The following is a 16,720-nucleotide window of genomic DNA, read 5'->3' as shown; positions in this document are numbered from 1 at the left end:
CTTGCTATGTTATTCCTGGTCGGAACAGTCAGATCAACCTTACAAAGAGGCAAATATTTGACGATAAAGCACAAAAAGCTGATACCACCAGCTCAACTTTGTTTTGTGAAACTCCTTGTGTTAAGCTTGGCTTCGCTCATAGACAGCGGCAGCGAGTCCTCTGTTGCTCAGTCGAGCAGAATTGTCACACTGACATGCAGCTGCTGGGAGTGATGATGACAGGCTGCGCTTCGTAAGAAATGATTGTGTTAAAATGTGTGTAGATGTAATCTTTTGCGCTGCAGCTGCAGATGCACGTGAGATGGTGGCTCCAGCAGAGAAACGCACTGCACAATCAGCCTGGTGCTTCTGCTGAACAAAATAGCTCGTAATATCTATCACGTGGTGCCAAGAAAGCGCAGACTTTCATTCCAGCCAAACTCCCCACCGTCTAATTTCTGTAATAAGCACACCTTACACCAAGGGAGAACTAATTAGGTAGATGGCTTGTCAAACGGAATGTTAGAAGGTGACAAGAATGCAAGACAATGGCCCAGAATGGCACAGAAGCACCATAACCATCAATGTAAATTATTCCTCCTTGTATATTACAGCTCACCATTACAGACCTTAAAAAGAAGGAGCCAGGGGGTGATGAAGTCATTGTTTGGTCCCAGTACAATCAGTGTTTGAAAGCCTATCTCCGATAATTGGGGACTATATTTGCAAAAGCCTCAGCAAAACAAATTTGTCCTCCTCCTCCTCCTATTGTGTTCAGTTTCTAAATATGTCAAAAGGAAAAATATGAAAGTGCAATCGCTTTGCTTTCCAGCAGCTCATTCTAGCATGGAGTGTGATGGGAGTGCCGCGTTTCCCTCTGTGACCCCGTTCTTTTTATCTATCATGACAAGTGCATGCTCAGCACAGCCCCTGAGAACGCAGCCCAGGCTGTTGCCATTAGGACAAGCCATCAAAAAGGGGTGGGGGAGAAAAGAAAAAAAATCCCTCCGCTCCTCAGCAATGTAACGCTGCAAATTATCCTCACCGACTGAAAAGTTCTGTGGCAGCAATATGCATTTCTGCCAATCACTCCAAGGACCAAATGTCAAGCTGTATGAAAAAAGGAAAAGCCTGTACTGATTGTGTCAAACAGTTTGTACATTAGTCGCAGAAAATAGATTTGTGGCATTGTCTGTCACAGAAGAAATGCGTCTCTCGTTGTGCTGCGTCTGATAGAAGAGCATTTACCTAGCCACCATTTATCACGACAGGACAGTTCCATAATGTTTCATATGTGATTATTTTTATATTTTACAAGGCCATTTTACTAATGTTGTTTTACTTTTGACATACTGCCACTGTGTAATGGTTTAAGTCGATTTGAAATAAAGTAAATGTCTAAGGAATAGTTACAGCATAATTACTGTTTCTCCAGGCTTTAATCAGTGGCGATCCTAGGTATTTGCTGGCCCAGACAAACCCCCAGTTCAAACTAGCCAAATCTGTCACAGGGTAGCTAGAAGGGGGGGCCTTGGTGCAGTTTGACAGGGTTTATAGCTGTCACTGCAAAAAAACCTGAGGGGCGCCCTTTGTCCTGACGGTCTGACCCTCGTTTAAAAACGTGTTGTACCGTCTTTTTGATTTCCCCAAATAATTCTGAGAGCTACAAACACAGTAACATAATTATTTTCTTTTTCTCATTTTGTACTCAAAATGTCAACTTCTCGAATACAAGCCAACAACAAGCAAGATTAACCACAACCGTTTCAACAAAAGACACACATGGAGGATTTGTCTTAAGGATCAGTGTCCTATTAGCAGAAATGCAATACAGTATTCCTCGTTATTCTTTCTTTAGAGTGACCTGTGACTAATAATTGCTTTTTCTGTTACCTTAGGATCAGTAGTTACATGGTTCCTGCTATATATTTCTACAGCAGTGATTAGGCCCCTATAGCTTAACTGAAGTGGGGGCCACCTACATACAGTCTACAACCTCACCAAGAGGTGGCGCCAAGTCCTACACACTGGCCCTTTAATGAAAATAGAGGCAAACTGCATTTTGCCTGAGCATTTTTATAACATTTATCTTCAAACTCTTACCATATCCAACATGAGTGTCTGACGTTATAACACCACAGAAATGACAGGACATGGAAAAATGGACAAGTAACTGATCTCAACACATCCAAACAAACCGCCATTGTTAACTGATAGATGCTCCGTACATCTATTCCAGAGGAAATTTTATTACATTTTATGGTGGACTTCTCATCAATATCAAATGACAGCATCCACACTTGATTCTGTTATTCATGTGATACACATGGAAACAGTTTAAGATTGTATTTGTTCCATTCAGTCCTGGAACAAATGAAGCTTAGAAGCCAATGTTAGAATATTTAACTGGAAACATGAGGGTTTCATGTATCCAACACAGGACCAAGTGTTTAAACTTCCCTCATTGCGTGTATGCTGTGATATCATCTCCTGCTGTTAATGTTTTTATGTGATGTGATCAGTTATAAAACATCACAGAGAGCATGGTGAATTTAAGCTTTGGGGTTATCTAGAGACACACATCAGGTCTTGTTTAAGTGAGCATATCACAGTTTCCAGAGCAAAGCAACTTGCTTGGACCCCTTCATCCACATTTGGCTGTACCCTCAAAATAAAACCATCATCCTTCAAATGGGGTCAAGCGCAGAGAGCAACTTAGTGCTAAAAAACTTGGTACAAGTCATTAATTCACTGTGTACTCACCCTCTGTCCACTATCCTCATTAAAAGAAGCAGCCAAGACTAGTGGCAAATTAAAAATCTGAGTTGTGATTTACTACATTTCTATAAAAGAAAGTAAACCTCAGGTGACTCAACATGGCACACTCACTTTTTAATCAGTGTGCCTTTCACCGTTCAAATCTACATGTAAGGAGGCTGTTTTATTCTGAGTAGAATGAGTCTTGACTGACTTCAGGGTGAGAGCTGAACATATGCTGCCAGCGTTAATCAGGGCCAATGTCTCAGGGAGTTTACCTGTGTTTCCGCTTTCACTGTTCCGCCCCACTGTCCTTGTTCCATTTGGATGGTGATGAATAAATAAAAGCTTTCTTTATAGTCTTTATAGGGTATCCAGGCTGTGTTAAAGAAAGGGAACTTTCTATCTGTGTTTCCAAAGTGCTATATCCTCTCATCGCTCCTCCAGTGTGAAATGTTTTGGCACACTTCAGCAAGGTTATCATGTCACAATTAATTTGGTAATAAGCAAGAAAAGCGGAGGGAGACCATTTTGCACTAACGTGTCGTGAGCACTTGGGTGACTCGAGAATGCAGGTGTGACATATTAATAGTTTTAGCAGCAAACGAGAATAACTCACCCTTATCTCCATGCCCTCTTTTTTCCCATCCCATGCCCAGCTGCGCTTGGTGAAGTAGTTGACTGTGGCAAACTCAATCAAGGCAGAGAAGACAAAGGCATAGCACACGGCCATGAACCAGTCCATGGCAGTGGCATACGCCACCTTAGGAAGGGAGTTTCTAGCACTGATGCTCAGGGTGGTCATGGTTAGGACAGTGGTGACCCCTGAGGATAGAATGAAAAAGATCAGTAAACAGGTTCTTACTTTTAAGGAAAGGAAAGCTTTTTACAACTTGAGCCTAATTTTGCTTTGGGCTTTGCCGTCATGGCTCTCAGTTCTCAGAACTTTTTACTTACCAGCTTCCCTCTAGAGATTTAGGAAAAAGAGAAGGCAGCGTGCAGTTTAGAAACTGTGTCTACAACCATTACCTAACAGAAACTTTAGATGGGTCTAAATAGTTTATTTCAAATCAATATTATAAATAGTTTTTGGGCATGAAGTTAGATTTAAATTTAAAGTTACAAATTAAAGCTGACGGTCTGGTGCACTGCATTGCTGAGCGTTGCATAATCTATTATATGAAATCAGAAAGTTGAGCCTCATACTGCTGACACAATTCAGTGGTGCATAAACATTGCGAGTACACTGGGTCAGTCGTGTAGGTTGACTTTGAGCAACTAGCTTCCTCAATGCAGTGTTTGGGCTATAATTATTTAATTATTTTTGTGTGTGTGTGTTTGTGACATCACTAGATCTTGTAAAGTGTAGCTCCAAAATCCAAGCTCCAATACCAATATCTACCAATATCTCCAATACAAAAAAATTAAAAACAATTTTAATTATAAACAATAGTTGGTTGATAAGACCCAAGTTGTAAAAAGATCCTTTTTTTTTCTTTTTTTCTTTTTTTAAAAAAAACGAGAGGCAGGAAATGGCCCCCCATGCATTTAAGGCGAACCATGTCAGTGGCAGGATTACGTGCAAATGTTATGAAAATTTAAAATGAAATCCCATGTGAAAACTGAACGGCAGACCTCCACCTACTGAAATTAATTAATCTGGAAATGAGCCTCCTGGAGTAAAAACTTTGCAGATAATTTCATATTGGGGATGAAAGGAGGCACGGGCATTGGTCGCCCATCCAACCACGTGAAAACAATCATCTGTTCCAGCCTATCTCATCTGATAAAAGACAGATACACAGGCCCTAAAAGGGAACGCTGTATTAGAGAACGGGGAGGTCAACTCATTTCAGAGAGTCATGCATGAGAGATTAGAAACCGAGACGAAAAGACAGATTGGTAACTATCCCTTTAAGGACAGAGATTGATAGATTTTCAGGTAATGCAGTTTGCATAACGTGGCGACGTTGCAGCCTTTTCGCTGTGTGCCATGTTTCAGTTTAATTACATTCATCTGCACAGAGAGTCGGCTTTGCTGGCACGGTGATTAATTGCTGTCGGGTAAATTGGGGACATGGAGGTGCTTTCAATAACAATATTAACAATCTTAAATAAAATCCAGATATAAATCAAGAATTATTTCACTACCATGCTTGTAAAATACAGCATAAAAAGCCTAGCAGGGAACAAAAAGGATAAATCAGTGTAGTTGCTAATGACTGTCACAGCATAAGAAGGCTCATAAGAGAGCAGAAAGTTATTTTGTCAGATCAGTGTGACTGTTAGAACTAAAAATCTGTGTCCTTCTGTTTCAGTCATTCCTCCGGGAAAAACAAAACTGACAGCAAGTACTGTCTCTTAATCCGAAGGAAATGTTCTCTAAAGATTGGATTTCTTGTAACTGAAATGATTTTCTCTTTTGAAAGAAAACATACTCGTGCATGTCTTTGTTTAAATGTGGAAGAGATGTGGCCATTCAGAACACACAGTTTTCCCGTCTGAACAGCCCTTCACTTTGCATTGTCTTTCATCATCTGTTGCACACCGTACGTTACTGCATGTACACGTGTGCTTCAGTCCCAAATCAAAGTGCTTATTATATTGAGAACCGCAGATTAAAAGGCACTTCAGGTCACTTTTTCAAAACGATATAAACTACTGAGGGGAAGGGAAAATCATTTCATCTCCATGGAGTGCAGGGTGATCCAAGCAGACACAATGTTCTTATGATGAATTGCGGTGGATGGACAAATTAAATGTATTATTATTCATAGCGCAAATGGAGACAATATGGCTTAGTTTCACGTCTACAGCTGGGAACATGTTTATTAAAGTGTACGACTGTGAATAATATTTCATTTAATTTCCCACCACCCCCTCCCATCACATCTCCCTACTGTAGGACATGTATAGATGATCAGTGGACTGTCCCCCCTCCCTAAATCAACATCCTCACTCACCCCCCTTCTAACAGTTAAAACATGGACGAGAAACAATATTTCTTTGTAGTAGAAAATAATCTTCTAATGCTAAGTACAGATGATCTGACTTCCTGTTATTTCTTTATATATTTATTGGCTGATGTTGCAGTTAAGAGTCCATGGTAACTTAAGTGGATTCTCTTGGTTGTTGAAACAGATGGGCATAGTTCTATCTAACTAAGCTATTGCTCATTAAGTAGTACCACTTTAAATCAGACTGACATCACTTAGATATCCTCATCCAAATGCAGCAAATTTTCCGTCTGGTTGGGAATCGTACCAGGGATTCATTACGTGGAAGGGGTTGGGTTGAGCCACCGCCAACAACCTCTGATTAATTAATGTTTAAAGTTACAGAAATAGGATCGAATCAATACTCTGACAAAAACTTTGGACAGAAAAATTGCTTTCCATGCTTGTGTGCACCTGAATGCGGCAAGCTGTTTTTTTTTCTTCATTTTAACGTGAGTGGCACTGGAACTTTTAATGTAGCGACTTCTTTGAACCTTTCACTCGCTTCCCCTCATTTGTTTTGCTCTTACCCCTTAATTCAAAAACCCCATCCCTCTAATCGTCTGACCTGTTAAATGAATCATTCATTCGAGCCAAAGCAGAAAATGGCACTCACCAAATACAGTGCGCGCAGGAACCGATTCTCTGTTTAGCCAGAAGGAGACTTGAGACAGTATGACAGTCATGATGCAGGGAAGGTAGGTTTGAATCACAAAATAGCCAATTTTCCGTTTCAAATGGAAATATGTTGTCATCACTACATATTCTCCTGAGGACAGAAATACAGAGAAAGATGGAGAGAGACACAGAGTTATCTTTATTAACACAGCCATGCCCATTAGGGAGAAACGAGCTGAAACACGAGCTGAAATATTCCAAAAGAAATTAATTAACTTTAACATGTACACTTGCATCATCAAAGTAGCTCATGACGATTGTGCCCGGCCCCTTAGATGAGCCTCTAAACCATTATGAAAACATGTTGGTTAAATATACCACAGAGGATGTGTGTTAGCACATTATGTAAAACAAAGTCACATAATTAACCTCCATCCATTCAGAGATACAAAAGAAGTTGCATTATGAGTCAGATGACTAAACTGACTTAAATGGCTTTGGTGCAGATATGATTTGATTGACGTCCTATTCTGCTGCAAATTTCTCCAATGTGTGATGAATAAAGGATCATCTTATCTTAAAGTTCTTACTGAGGAGTCAAGGCAAGGAAGCAACCTATGGGCATGTTCAGACCTTGCATTAAGATCACATCTGGGTGATCCGATCACGTAAAAGACAGGTGTGAACACCCCTAGAACACACTGAGATCGCATTTAAGAGATCTGTCTGCAAGCGTCCACAGCCCTTTGATTGTGTGAACGCAGAACGTCCTGAGTCACACTGAAGACCTCCTATACTCAACAGGGGGGCTATATGAGAACAGGAGAGTGAGTCTGTGTTAATTATTGATGTACTGATGTATGAGGAGTTGTATGTGGTTAAGTTCCGTATTTCCTAAGTCACTGGTGTTTCTGTTCACCTTTATTACCGGGGATTATGGTGCATATGGAAACTTCCAGGGTTGGAGTTGTAATCAGATTTTTTTTTCAGGTCTAACACACACAAAACATTGCTGTTTTCGGAGCAACGGTAGAGATCCTTAAGAGATCAGAGAAGATCGATTGTTGCAATATTCTGCTCTGCTTCAGATAATGTCTGTGTTTATTTGCATACAGACTGCGAAAATTAGATCACATCATATGTTAATATAAGCTCTGAGTCAAGTGAAAGTGGAAATGTTTCAAATGTCTGTAAAAACAAACATGAAATAACTACTTCAGAAAAAATGTTGTCTGTGATATTATTTAAGACAAGCAACTCACTTAACTTTCATTTGAATTGATATACTGGAAAAGCTCCTCCACACGTCTTCCTTTTAAAGGAAATAGTCATCTTGTAGCTTCAAAAGGTGGTTTTTGAAAAGTTGGTTGCTTTATTCTTCCTCTTTCGACGCATGTAGCCGTCCCCAAGGGAACAGAGTGCACCGCGTTCAGTGCATGAATCCACAACCACTGATTTATAATCTAAAATATAGATTTTCAGTGGCGCATTGCACTAAACATACATTTCCATTTTCCTATAGATTTCTCCTCTGTAGATGTGAAAAACCTGCGTCAGTCCCTTGACATTTGTCACCGATGGCAGCAAATGGACAAATTTACAGTCCCTCTAAGCGCCAGCTCTCATTGCCATGCCTGCAATCTGCGTTGCAAAGATATGAGAAAAACAGCCCTCCATTCCCGGAGGTGTTTTTTTCTGAGCAGATTGTAACCGGAGCTGAACTGGCTCAAATCCTCCCATTTCCTCTGCTCACTGTGCTTCATTAGGTTTAAAGTTTTAAAAAATTTGATTTCCTGACACTCGTGAGGCGAAGTGGTTTATTAAAGGAATCCCACTGACTCCACCTTGAATTGAGGCACTTGACAGGCTTCAGCTAATCTTGTTCATTCAAAATACCTCAACAATTGTCTTGATGCACATTGAACCCAGCCAAGGGAATGACAATAAAAATGGGCTCAAGGAGAGCGTCCTCTGTAGATTTCAGCGAGCGCCGTTATTTCAACATGTTTGAAAGACGTAAATAGACTGAGTGCCATCCAGAAAAGTGGGTTCATGGTCAAATCTAGCTGAATACTGACAAATCTTCGTAACTGTTTGGCTCATTTCCTGAGAACTGCACAAGTAAACGGCTTCAGAGATGAAAAAGAACGCCAGAGTGGTAAACTAGGCACTCTTTTGTTGTCTGTACTGTTACACAAGCCTGTAATTGATTGTCTTATGTTGGTAATTTGCATGACCACATTTAAAAAGTTTCCGTAAGTCTTCTTTACTCCAACGAAACACTGCTTCCTGTGCATTAGTTACTAATGAATATAATGAAAATACAGCACACATGCTGAGGTCCACGTCAGCCCCCAGCTCTTACCTCATTGTATCATCTCTTTACGTTAAAGTTCAGCCATCAGCTTTAAGCCCTCCAGAAATAACAATAACCAAAAAAAACCTACGCATTTTGTGTGCGACAGATAAAAGGATTCTGCAACGGCTCTGACAAGGAGATTCGAAGATCAAATGAATATGTAATCAAAAGCTGTGGCTGGGAGATATTTTCTTTAATTTCGTGGTTATTAAAGTTTACTCTGGGTTATGGCCCAAAACAGAATGGAAAGAAGCCTCTCACCTCTGGCGCACCTCTTCGTATTATCTCTCTAAATATGCTGAATAGTTTACCTTGAAACTGAAAACAGTCATCTTTTTTTTTTTTTTTTTTTTTACCTAAACAAGCTGAAATGAAAACTACAGAAGGTGGAGGAAAGTGGTAGACTTCCACTCTAGAAAAACAGTCAGCGGTGCCAGTGCATGTCAAAAGAGAAAAATGAAACTATATGCAAACCAATAAGAGTTTACGTTTTAAAGATGGGAGTGTCACGCCATGATAATTTTCTTTCACTGCTTGCATGAAAATGGAATTCAGTGCATTAAACTGCTATGAAATTTTGCTTGGGTGACCAGCCTGTGTGCTGCATGCAGACAGGACCAGTGTGTCGTTTGCCCCTGGCTCTAACCTCTCGCCTCATCCAGCGCACCAAATCTGACTTAATTTGAAGTGTACTTCATACTGCCGTCTGGGCCGGTGATGCCGTGTAGAGTACCTGTGCTGGAACTGATGGTTTCTTTGCCAATGACGTGTCCCAGTAAGTCGTACTGGTTCAGCCTGGAGCCGTCCTCCGCCACAGCGACGGACTTTTCATCCCCCTGAGTCCACAGGTAGATCACCTCGTTGTTGGTGTAAGCGTCTGGGCAACAGAAAGAAAGTAAAAAAAAAAAAAAAAACTCTAGAAAACAGATTGTAAATTTAAACATCTGAATCCACATTGACTTTGTAGGTATACACTGTCAACATCCCAGAATCGATTGGGCTGATGCGAATATCAGATTTCAGGTGTTCTTCTATATCAGTTCTCTTTGATATTCACTTGATAAGCAGCTTTGGCAGCTTTGTGGTGCAGCTTTAGAGAATGAAATATATCAATAACAGTGGAATGTTGTAATGACATTTTGTAGATGTTCATAGTTCCTAGAGAAGGAACCTTAATATATTTGGTAATCCTCTCTCCCAGAGTAGGCAGTGATGTCCCACATTTAAAGTACACTGAGACATAGATTTAGAATCAGCTAATAATGACAGATGTCAGTCCTCCTTTAATAGTGTTACTATTTTGGTCATCATTCTGCGGAGCAACACTTTTCTCTGCAATGACAGCCTTGAACAGACTTTCAACACACACGTTGGTGTGTTCAATACGCACACAGGCGTTTTTTGGCTCTTCATCTTTATCAAAAGAACTTTCACTTCAAGCCAGTGTTTGCCTGCTTTTTCTGTATTGACGGTTATCCCATAGCATAGCATCATATTCCCACTTGTGACGGCTCTTGGAGTCTTGTGATGTTTTTCTAGGTCAGGAGAGGTGCCCAACACCTGCCGAGAACAATCACCACCCTTTCCGTAGTGTGAGTTTATATTAAACGCTGTTATATTGTGACCATCTGGACTGACTTACAACTTCCAAACTTCAAAGGACAGGCGTGCGCATCCATCGGGAAATCCTCCAGGTGCATGGGGCACTCAGCGTGGATGGTCAGCCTGAGGGGGCAGAGGGAGAGAAAGTACTTCACAAGTCAGGCTGCAGTAGGCGATCATCCAGAAACGTCATGACACAGTTGAGTTTTCTACATTTTGGCATAAAGATTACTGAAAGGTCAGAAACTAGACAAAGAGAATCCTGTTCAGCAAATGCAGCAGAAGTATTGCACTCGTCCATTTATCTATTCAAGAAAATGAATCATTTGCACATATCTGTAAGGTGCAAAAGTAAGTGAACCCTTGTTTTCAGTATCTGGCGTGACCCTCTTGAGCAGCAACTAAATGTTTCTGGTAACTGCTGCCCAGTCGTCTACAGTGGCTTGAGGGATTTTAGCCCATTTCTTCTTACAGAACGTCCCAGTTCTGAGATGTTGGTGGGTTTCCAAACATTAACTTCAGGTCTTTCCACAACACTTCTTTTGGATTAAGGTCAGGACTTTAACTTGGCCATTCCAAAACACTAATTTTGTTGTTCTTTAACTGTTCTTTTGAAAAAACTGTTCTTTTTTTTTAGACAAAGACACCAAGCACACAGCTCGGGGTCTTTGTCTTGCTGCCTGACCCAGTTTCTCTAAAGATTGAGCTCACAGACAGAAGTCCTGACATTTTCATCACTGGTATGAGAATTCACTGGTATAATTCAGAATGCATTGGTCCAGCAAACCAGGCACAAACATTACCACACCCACATTTCACGGACTGGATGAGGCTGTGATGCTGGAATGAATTTTGTTTTGTCTCCATACATCACACACACTCTGATTTAAACCAAACAATTCAACTTTGGTCTCATCTATCCATAAATCATTTTCTTCTCGTTTGTCCACGTGATGTTTAGCAAACTGCTGCAGGGCTCAAGTGTTCTTGTTCCAGTTGGATTGACTTGTTGGTCAACTATTTCTGTGGAGGCTAACACTCAGTTAAACTCACTCCACTTGTTTACAGTCTGTCTGACCGTGGATTTATTGATTCTTTAGAGATGGTTTTGTAACCCTTTCCAGCAAGATGATCAGCATTTAGGAGTGGTCTCCAGATGAAAATCTCATTGGCATACGTACAATTCAAAATGTAGACACAGCATGAAACCATAACCACTTCGACATCCAAGTACTAGAATAAGGCGTCTGTATACAGTATGTCTGAATTAATCTGCCCATCCTCCGTCTCCTATCTGACAACACAGCTGATCCAGAGTTTATTTCATTTGATCAGATGGCCGAGCCTCTAAGTAAACAGAGAAATGCTGCATATTATCTTGCTCATACATGTTTAATCAACGTGGGGATTACATTTTCTGAGTTCAAACAAAACAGCAAACCATTAAGCCATCCTTCAATGGACAGAGTCCCTCATAAATGGACCACAAACTGGGTTATTGTAACTCAATTGCATCATTCATAGCCCTTGCATCAGTTCAAAACTGGGTTATTCCAACAGCAGGGATTGGAACAGAATAATTGAGCAAATAAATGTAATTAGTTTATGCGTAATTCTCATTTCAAAACACATGCCAGCTAATGTGAATGTACTGTAGCTTGATGCACATCTACAGTTTCTTGCTTGTGTGTACTGTATAACAGACACTGTTGCCCAAGTTCGAATAATTGTGTTTCCAGATACATTCCTCTTTTTATTTTCAATTTATATTAATCATATTGTCACAATCATTTCATGAGAAGAGGTAAAAATATTTTAGTCCAACTTTATAGACAAAAGTGTGTAATGCATCGTGTGGCTTGGTAATATGTACAGATGTCCCATAAACTTTTATGTACCTTGAAGAGCATAATAAAACAAGGATTGTAATGGCCAGATAGACTTGATCTTCACTGTGGTGTAAAAACTGTTTAATGTCGCACAAAATTCCACATGTGAAGTTAATCGTAGCCACAGTATTACAACTTGTAAGACCATGCCCTGCTTCTACAGAAGTTTTGGTTTATAATTATCTCTGTGTTGTATTTACAGCATCTGTGTGCCCACCCACCCACTTGGCTGCTCGGTGGCGCTGCCTCATTACTGATAAGTGGTCCAGAAACCGTTCATATTAACGCAATACAACATAAATCAAACGCGAGCATCACACAACTGCATATCACACAACACTTAAACCGGCAACTAATTGATGGCGTTCATCTCGTAACTTGACTGACGCTCAGAAAAAGATTGGAGACAACAGAATTACAATTACTTTCATCTAAGACAAAAAAGAAAGCTGTCTTTGTTGAGAAAATACTTCATTAGGTATAAAAGAAACGATCTACAGCCATAATGAGGCACAGCAACGCCTTGTCATGTGTCAACTACCTTATGCGCTCAGTTCTACTGAGCTGATGTTTTACAGGAATCCTTTTAAACACATTCAAAGTACGCACAGACAAAAGAAATACAACTGACTTTTAGACAAGACAATAGGTCTTGTCCATGACTTTAGTTCCTACTACCAAATTCACCCTGCTCACAGCAGGTGAACCTAAATAGATTACCACCTTTCTTTTCAGAAGGTGGTGACTGCATCCATACACCAAGCAGTCTTTCTAAGTTCAGCTTCTTTCTCTCTGAGACATTTGGGGTGGGAAATATACAAAAGGGTTACCTAGGTAACCACAGGGGTTGGCAATCCGAGGCTCTGTCGTCCCTCTGCTGCGGCTCTCTGTGGTGAGCGGTGAGGAGCAAGGACACTGATCAAAGTCGTTCACTTTTTCACGCTAACTGCCTCAGAATAGCGGCAACTATTCACTCAGTGATGAACAGGCAAGAGCTGGACAGCAACTGAATGACACTGAATGCCACGCACACATGAAGCAACATCAACCAAAAACACTGAACTCCCACAGTGCATTGCAGCACATATACTGTACTTTATTGCTATTGTGAGTATTTAATTCAAATGTATTTTATTTTAGTTAATTAGTTTTTTTTTTTTTTTAAATATAATTCTAATTTAGAATTTGTGGTGATCTTGTAACATTAGAATAAAATGTGTTTAATTTTTTTGTTCGGTCAAAATATACATCACAACTGCCGATGTGCAAATTGCCGCATTGAACTTTTCGACCGCAGGTAAGCCAACCATGGATAAATCACAGTTATGTATGCATAATACAATTTTGTTTTCTCTGTAGCAGTTCTTTCATTTCATAAATGCAACACACTATAATTTTTTATACGTAGGCCTAGCATAGAGGTAAAAATGATATATGCAGTGTTATCTTCATTTTAGATATCAAACAGGTTTTGCAGCTCCCAGCGTTTTCTTTTCTGTGGGAAATGGGTCCAAATGGCTCTTTGAGTGTTGAAGGTTGCAAACCCCTAATCGGCAAACTGGGCTTTAATTAAGATTTTGTCACAGTGATGGGAATCAGTTGAACTTTTAAGACAGAAGCCAAAAATTTTGGGTACATGGAAAGTGGTCGTCAATTCACACTGGACGTGTAGACCATATTTCAAGCCAATCGATTGATTAGCTGTCAAAACATTGCACTAAAATCCAAAATGTGTCAACGTCACGGTGCCTCTTCTGAATGTCACATTCACAAGAGTGAGCATCCTCTGGGGACTCAAAAACTTGTTGAGATATTTGAAAAAGTGACTAACTCTGCTATCCCTACAGCCAAAAACCCAGATCAATTATACATTATAAAGAACAGTTTATATTGTATTTGCTAAATATGATGGCGATTTAAGGCACCATTGATTCAGCTATAGTCACACAGAGTGAGTCCTGCTTCACTGGTCCAGTGCACCCTGGTTTTGTTAGGAACTGGATATCTCTGAATATAACCGAACAATTGTATTTGCTTTGGGGGGGTACATAAGCTGTTAAGTCCAATTTGAAGCATTTCATGAATTATTAGCCTCCATGAGAGAAGCAGACTTGCTGTAGAAACCATGAAGAGTTTGAGTTAAACTGAGGTGAACTGAGAGTGAGTGATAAATGCTCTGACAAAAATAAGACTGCTGCAGCACTGACAGACAATACCAGCTCCCGCAATTGAAAATAATGATGCAGTCCTGCAGAGTGGAGGCCTTCACAGCATTTGTCAGTTCAGATGCTGCAGACGTGCTGATTAAATGGATTTACTCAGTTGTTTAGGGAGAAGTGCCAATCACCGCCGGGTGCTATGGTTACGCACCCCATATTAAACTTCCAGTAAGATGGATTTACATTCTAAAGCCTAATACCTATGCAGTGTGCAAATTTATAAGTTGTCAGCCTTTCCTTTGGAGTGCTACACAGTGAATCTAACAATGCAGTTCATCTAGGATCCCTCCAGCTAATCAGCAAAAGCTCTGTATCAAGGTGAAGTAGTGCATGAACTGTGGACATTGAAAACTCTTGTACTTTTTTAAAGGCATAAATTACATGTTAGTTTTAGAATATCAGATGGTGTTACACTTATTGGTTAAAAGAGACAAGGTCTGCAGAATAATCAGTAATCTGGTTCCAAAAGGCGCTTTTTGTGTTTTTATTTTCTGACAGGTTTACCATTCTTTATCATGCAGCTTACTCATCTTCTTACCACACATTGACTTGTGTATGTAAACATGTCATTCCTCGTAATGCTGCGCTACAGCTCAGACGTCTTTGGCCTGGGCAGTGCTGCCACCATATCACACCTACTCATGTGGGACTACAAAATGAAATTCTTTCCCTATTTCATTTTCTGGAAATCAATACTGACTTTCTGGATGACAATCATAAAAAAACGTATTTCTTTTCAAGCCTTTTCATGGCAATGTCTTTTTGCTCTAGTTCTACACAAAGTGGTATTCACTGACTATAAATGTCTTGGCTTATGTGCCATTTGCAGTGTACTTTTGGCGTGACATTCACACAATGAAAATCCTTTGATGAAATTAATATTATTCACCGGGCTGTCTGTCTGAGACATATGAAGATCGCATTTCCGTGTCCAAGCAAGATGTCCCATCAGCTATTTTATTAAGTGCTATGAAATTTGCCACAGACATAGAGTACATGTCCACCTCGAGATGAATTGGATTAACTTTGGACATCTCCATCTTCCATCTTCTGGAAGCCTCAGGTCTAGAAGCACAGTTTATCGATTATACTGGAATGGTCTATAAACTGATCTAAATGGTCAAACGCATTTTTCACAGTTTCTCACAGCCATAGGGGACATCTTCAGATGTAGTTCATAACCATTAGTTTGACCAAAGCGCATGAATGTTTGTGTACCGTTAATGAAATGGAGCAAACATTGACTTTTGTCATATGTTGTTCAACTGAACAATAAAATGTAGGTCATTTTTTTCTTTTAAGTATCTAATAATAATTCAGTGGATTAATGATTACTCTGTTTTTATTTATCTAGCACCTAAGTTTAAGACCCAAGACCTGCAAAATATTGACATCCCAACCAATGTCAGCAAAGACTGTGAACATACTGTACTGTACATACTGTATATACACCACACCTTCTCATTCAATTCAGTGAGCTGTACTTAAACTTTTGACTGGAAGTGTACTTCAGAGCGTTACCGTACTGAACGAACCCACAGAACAAACAGCATCAAACATGTTGACCTGGGAGTGATCACAATAAGGAGCTCACCTCATCGTGTAGAGAAGCGTGCCATTGTCAACCAGCCGTAGCAGTTTGTTGGGAGTCGTCATGTTGTGGGCCACCGATTTCTTTCCATTGTGGAAGAAGGTATCGGGAGTCCAGATCTTGCTGGCCAGGAGGTTGTTGAGGGGTAAAACTTGCATGGGCCCGTCGAACTTCAGCCGCTCGTCCCTCCAACTCTGACGGAAGAAGACGTCGATGGTGTACTCCTGAAACGAGGAGAGGTTGACAAGTGTGTTAGCATGATAACTGTTTACATAAAGGTACTGTAATCCATGTGTCATTTAGCTGAACGCTTTTCATTTTGACTCGGCAAAGCAGGAATGATAACATTTATCGTGGCAGCATTCCATTAAGGTGAGCCAGTTCTGGGCCTCTGGTGTTGTGTGTTTGTTCAGCCACCAGTGACTTATGGCAACGCCCGAATGAATGGAGCCATTATCAAATAAACATGTTATTATTTAAATCTGTGCATTTCCTGCTCCAACACATCCACATATTGGCCTTTAGAAGCATCTACTGCTCTGCCCATGGGATGCCAAAACTATGTTAAATGTAAAACTAGAAAAGCATCCTATGAATTATTAAAGAGGTATATATTTTTTTTTCATATTGCACAAAGTAGCAACAAATATGCATACACCATAGCAGTTGCTGTGATGCATTTTTGCATCATATAATTACTACTCTGTTTA

General features: G+C 40.2%; 1 protein-coding gene across 2 annotated transcripts in view; it reads right to left on the bottom strand.

The window, feature by feature from the left end:
* gabra3 (gamma-aminobutyric acid type A receptor subunit alpha3) overlaps nt 1–16,720 on the bottom strand; it is a 95,178-nt gene that overhangs the window by 7,987 nt on the left and 70,471 nt on the right. For both annotated transcript variants that reach the window (XM_047607186.1, XM_047607187.1), the window contains exons 5-9: nt 16,014–16,234; nt 10,352–10,434; nt 9,443–9,586; nt 6,349–6,501; nt 3,356–3,561 (exon numbers count right to left, since the gene is read on the bottom strand). In XM_047607186.1, the coding sequence (XP_047463142.1) occupies nt 3,356–3,561; nt 6,349–6,501; nt 9,443–9,586; nt 10,352–10,434; nt 16,014–16,234 (807 nt within the window). The remainder of the gene's footprint in view (nt 1–3,355; nt 3,562–6,348; nt 6,502–9,442; nt 9,587–10,351; nt 10,435–16,013; nt 16,235–16,720) is intronic.

The sequence above is a fragment of the Mugil cephalus genome, chromosome 15 (genome assembly GCF_022458985.1).
Source record: "Mugil cephalus isolate CIBA_MC_2020 chromosome 15, CIBA_Mcephalus_1.1, whole genome shotgun sequence".
Taxonomy (NCBI): Eukaryota; Metazoa; Chordata; class Actinopteri; order Mugiliformes; family Mugilidae; genus Mugil; species Mugil cephalus.
This window is presented reverse-complemented; position numbering and strand designations above follow the sequence as displayed.